General features: G+C 64.7%; 1 protein-coding gene across 1 annotated transcript; it reads left to right on the top strand.

The window, feature by feature from the left end:
• The first annotated feature begins 3854 nt into the window (after positions 1 to 3854).
• On the top strand, positions 3855 to 5287 carry LOC100337877 (transmembrane epididymal protein 1-like). The gene has a single exon (XM_017340359.4). The coding sequence runs from the start codon at positions 3898 to 3900 to the stop codon at positions 4807 to 4809; it is 912 nt and encodes a 303-aa protein (XP_017195848.3). The 5' UTR covers positions 3855 to 3897; the 3' UTR covers positions 4810 to 5287.
• Positions 5288 to 5491: the final 204 nt, after the last annotated feature.

Below are 5491 nucleotides of genomic sequence, written 5' to 3'. Positions count from 1 at the left end.
CTCTCTGTAACTCTGTCTTTCAAATAAATAAAACAAATCTTAAAAAAAAAAAAAAAAAGAACTAAAAAGAAGCACACAGGGCTGTGATTTCAACTGCACCTGCTCCAACAAAGACCCACCCTGGACATGGCCAAGGCCCTGCCCACGCACACAGGTGCCGCTGACAGAGACCGGCCCAGCCCAGGCGGTGCAGGGCTTCTCCACGGCTCCCACCCTGCCTGCCTGCCCCGTCCATACATACTTCCTCTCCACGGCCATGGAGTCCCGGGTCTGGGCCCTGCCCTGCCACCAAACACCAGTGTAGAGACCCCTCGGTCCCCTGGTGGGGACCACAGCGGAGAGGCTCAAAGGACGGAACCGGCTCCCTGCGGCTGCGGGCGTCTGGGCTCCACAGCCCCCGTCTGCTTTCTCTCTCAACCGCCCCGCCCCTGAGCCCAGGCAGCCCCACCTGGAGCCCCTCGAGATCATGTCTACGGAAGCTCTTTTCCCAGGAAGGTCCCTGAGGACCCCTGTGCTGGAGGAGGGGCAGCGCGGGAGCCGCCTGCTCCTGGGGTCTCCGCGCTCAACATAGGTGGAGGACAGGCCAGGGGCAGCCAGAGGCAGCAGCACCACGGCCAGGGGTACTGGGCAGGTGCCGGGACCCAACACAGGGTCCCCAAGCCTGGACGAGGGCATAGGGGTCCCTCAGCCCCTCAGTCAGGGCTTGTTCGAAAGGGAGGCCCCCAGGGGGCATGGCCTGCTCCGGCCAGCACTCCGGGGGGTGGTGGCCTCGCCTGGGGGCCCGGAAGCAGCTTCATGGGAGTTGGCTGGTCACTCATCACCCGGCTTCGTCCGGCCGTGGGCAGCATCTGGCTTGCGGCCACGTCGCGATGCTATCTTCAAAGCCCCGGGAGCCAGTGAGCACTGGTTGTCCACAGCCGGCTGGGCAGCTGGGCATGGGCAGGAGCCGTGTGGGAGTGACCACAGGCCCCCAGCCAGCCGGGCAGGCCCTCGCCCTCCTGGGGAACATGGATAGAGGTGAGACAAGGGGACAGGGCACCTCCCATGCCAGTGTCAGCCTGGGGAGGGGCCGTCACCGGCCAGTTGGGGGCTGCCTCACAAGGCCCTCCACGGGGTACCACGTGCCCAGTGCAGGACAAGGAGCGGCAGTGCTGAGTCCCCGGCCGGCGCCGGGGCCAGGGTGGGCACATCTCCTCCACGGACCCCTGCCCCACCCACACCGCAGAGGTTGGCAGACCCGGGCCCCGACTGTGCCCCCCGCGCCCAGGGCTGTCCTCCTCCCACTGCAACCCCAGCAGCCAGTAGGGTCCCCGGGTGTCCTCGCGGTGGGTGTGGCCCACAGACTCTGCCCTGGACTCCCTTCCCAGAGCGGTGGGATCCATGGTGCTTCCAGGGAACTTGGTCACTCACCAAAGGGAGAGGACAGAGAAGGGGTGAGCTGTTCTGTGCGCCCACACCTGCGCCTCGGGGCCCTCGCCCAGGGAGGCCGGGTCCAGTGACTTCCCAGATGACTCCCACATGCTCCTGCTTCTCCAGATTAGCTGGGCTTTCTACCCTGACTCACGCTAACTGAATAAAACACCGAACACTTCAAATTCAGTAAGACTCCTTCAGAAAGTGGGATGGGCCGGCGTGGAGGCCTAGCGGGTAAAGCTACCGCCTGTGACGCCAGCACCCCATATGTGTTCAGGTCCCAGCTGCTCCATGTCCAATCCAGCTCCCTGCTCATGGCCTGGGAAAGCAGTGGAAGATGGCCCAAGTGCTTGGATCCCTGCACCCATGTGGGAGACCTGGAAGAAGCTCCTGGCTCCTGGCTTCAGGCTGGCGCAGCCCTGGCCATGGTGGGTATTTGGGGAGTGAACCAGCAGATGGAAGACTTCTCTCTCTCTCTCTTTGACTTTAAGATTTATTTATTTTTTGAAAAGCAGAGCTACACAGAGAGAGCAGAAGAGGCAGAGGGAGAGAGGTCTCTGCTGGTTCACGCCCCAATTGGCCGCAACAGCCAGAGCTGTGCTGGCCAGGCGTCAGGAGCTTCTTCCGGTCTCCCACGCAGATGCAGGGGCCCAAAGACTTGGGCCAACTTCTACTGCTTTCCCAGGCCATAGCAGAGAGCTGGATTGGAAATGGAGCAGCCTGGTCTCGAACTGCCGCCCATAGGGGATGCCAGCACTGCGGGCAGCGGCTTAGCCCGCTACGCCACAGCACCAGCCCCCCAACTTTCAAATAAATAAATGAATCTCTTTTAAAAAAGAAAGAAAGTGGGATCGAGCCCATCTTCCCCACCTGCTCACCCCTCGCCGGCCCCAGCAAACCACTCCACGGCAAGCAGCACCTGGCGGGCTGAGGGCGTGGTGCATGGAGGTTTGGTTTTGCGGGCGGCGATGTGATGGCCTTGGGGAGGTGCAGGTGCAGCAGGGCCTGCCTACAATGGTCCCATGCAGGACTTTTCAGCCACCATGCACAGGTGGAGGGCACTCAGCAGAAGCAGCGAGGAGAGTGACAGCTGCCAGTCAGCCCCGTGGGTGCGAGGGCAGAGCGGGGCTCTGCAGGGCATGGGTGAGCTGTGACGCCCGGGAAGCCTAAGTGTGTCGGCTGCATTTTCCATCTGGGGTACTTTCAACCTACAGTGGGTCAGCGGGGACACAGCCCACCCCGAGTGCACGTGCTTGGTGGGAGCCAGGGCTCAGAGCGGCCGTGTCCTGGGTGCGCAGGTGCCTCCTCCCCACCAGGGGTGCTGCCCAGCTGCAGGGCTGGCTGGCACCACGGGCTCAGCAGGCACCTGTTCCAGGCCGGGTTCCTCCCCCGTCACCTGACGCTCCATGCGCCCTCCACGAGAACCAGTGCCACATGTGCCCAGCGAGCCTCGGCCCAGACCTGTCCTCCCAGCCGCTCCGCCCTGAGCTGGCCAGGACTCTGCCTTCCCAAGTGTGCTACAACAGGTCAGGAGTCACTGGGCAAGGACGTCCACGGCCACTTCACGTGGACGCAAGGCGGCCTCAGCAGCTCCCTGGAGCTGCCCCTCTCGGCCCTGGCAGAGCTGTAGCCTAACCTGGGGATGCATGGAGGCAGAGAAGCGGACCTGATGCGCTTGTGGGGGGCGGTGACTTGGCCGGCGGGTGGCCGTGGCTACTGCTGGGTCACTGCAGGTCCGTGTGGGCAGGAGGCGGAGAGGGCCGGGGCAGGCGGGGGCCACCTCTGGCCCCAGGGTAGGCCCCTGCACAGAACCACCGAGGGGCTGCCATCCTGGGGCTTCAGTGCGCACCCGGGCTCCTGCTTCCCCTCCACCCTTGGTCTCACAAACTCTCACGGCGGCCAACCCTGATTCAAGCCACTCTGGGAACCACGAGCCAAGCTCAGCTCCACTGACACCGCGGCCCCAAATCAGCCCAAACGCTGGCCAGGAGGGCTCTGCCGTGGTAGTGGCAGTGGCTGGGGGAGGCCGGAAGGGAGGAGGTGAAGGGCACCTCGTGGTGACCTGCAGGATGCGTCTCTCGGGGGGAGAAAGAGGTCGTGCATCCAGAAACAGTTGCTTTGCTTTGCAACGGACCCAAGTTGCATCAGGGAGAGCTCGAGGGTCACGTGCCCAGCCCTCCGGAGACCACCGCACCCCCAGCCCGCTCCCGACTTCCCTGAGCTCTGGGCAGGACAGACAACAGGCAGTGCCCTGGGAAGATGGACAGGTGCGCGGGAAGCCCATGAGTCCAGAGGGGCCCCCGGGGGCCATTCAGGGGCTTCCTCATTCAGTGGACGCCGATGCTTCCGGCGTTCCAGGGTGCAGAGGAACAAAGAGGGCCTCTTGCAGTGGCGCGTGGGGGCAGCTGTGGGTGGAGGGAGGCGATAAAAGCCAGGAGACAAAGCCACAGCAGGCCTGAGTGCCGGGGACAGGACCGCAGGCCAATGGGGACCTTTATCGGCCACGTGTACCCAGGGCTATTTCTGGTCCTGTACGGGCTACACCAGGCGGTGGCCGTGTCCAGAGCCATGATAGCCGGCACCCCGCTCCCGTGTCCTCCACGCGCCCCCCGGAACAAGGGCAGGTGGGCCTGGCTGTGGACGCTGTCCTACGCGGGGCTGCTGAAGACGGTGGCCGGCTCCCTCCTAGTGGCCTACGAGATAAGCTGTGTGGAAGGAGGGCTGGTGCTGATGGACAGGCAGCTGCCGCCCCGGTTCATGTACCCCCACGAGTGGCAGCACCTCACCATGTTCGCCCTCCTGGCCCTCCTGGGCTGCGTGGAGCTGGCCAGCGGCAGCCTGCTGCCCCGCAGGTGCGTGGCCCTGGAGAAGGGTGCCCTGGCCCTGACCTTCTACGAGCTGCTGCTGCTGCTGGGATCCCACGTGAAGGACTCGTCGGGCGTGGAGCTGCAGGTGCACGCCCTGCTCGTGCTGGTGGTGCTGCTGCTGAGCCTGGTGCTGACCGCGCAGCTCTGGGCTCCCGCCGCCCGCCAGCTCCGGCTGATGGAGAGCTTCCTCTTCCTCGTCATGGGCTCCTGGCTGGTGCAGGCCGGCTTCATCCTGTACAGACCCATCTCCGGCTTCCCCTGGCAGGATGACGACGTCAGCGACATCATGTTTGTCACCACTTTCTTCTGCTGGCACGTGATGGCCGACGCGCTGTGCCTGCTGGGGGTCCACGGCTTCTCCTTCTTCTGGCTGCGTTGCTACGGCCCCCGCTCGGAGCCGGCGGGGTCCACAGGGGCTCCGTGTCACGCGGGCCCCCGGGGGCCCCTCTACACGTTGCTGCAGGAGGCGGAGCAGTCTGAGAAGGAGGAGGGGGCTCTCCTCCTGCCACAGGCTCAGCCCGGGCCCTAGCGCACCCCATCTTCCTCCCGTGGCTCCCCAGGCCCGTGCATGGCACCCCTCGGTCCCCAGTGCAGGCGCCGCTGGGCCCCTCCTGGCAGGGACACTTCCTGCCCGTGGCTCTAGCTGCTGAAGACAGGAGAGAGGGGCCTGAGATGGAAGGACAGGCCCAGAGGACGCGGGTGTGCCCAGAAACATCGAGAACCCAACGGAAGAGGGGCCTCGGAGGGGGCGGGGGCGGGCAGGCGTGCTGCCACCCTCCCCCCACAGGTCTCCCCAGGTGCTGCCTTTCTCTACCTTCAGCGCTGGGGCTGTGGGGGAGGGGTGCCGTGTGGGTGCAGGAACTCCAATCTGTTTCGTGCACACGGGGAGGGGGGGCTTCCTGCTCCCCCACCTCCCGAAAATTCCTCGGATTATCCCATTTCAAGTTGTACACATGACGTGCGTCTTTACCTTCAGTGTTCAGTAAACTTCAAACCCGCAGTGTCAACAGTCGTGGAGTTCAGAACCTCCGTGCCTCGCCCTGTGTCTCCTGTGTGCGGGCTGCCTTCTTCACCATCACCATCCTCGCCCCAGGGACCCCGAGGGCCTGTGCGGGGGCCTGTGGTGTCCCCCATCCCACAGGAAGCCTTTAGCCTGGGGTCCGCATACCTGCCTCCCTCCTCGGAGGGCCTGGGCACAACTTCCGGGTCTG

Source organism: Oryctolagus cuniculus, chromosome 13, assembly GCF_051225735.1.
Source record: "Oryctolagus cuniculus isolate XC-2025 breed Fujian yellow rabbit chromosome 13, ASM5122573v1, whole genome shotgun sequence".
NCBI classification, from domain to species: Eukaryota; Metazoa; Chordata; class Mammalia; order Lagomorpha; family Leporidae; genus Oryctolagus; species Oryctolagus cuniculus.
Note: the sequence above shows the minus strand (reverse complement) of the source record. Positions and strands in the feature narration are given on the sequence as shown.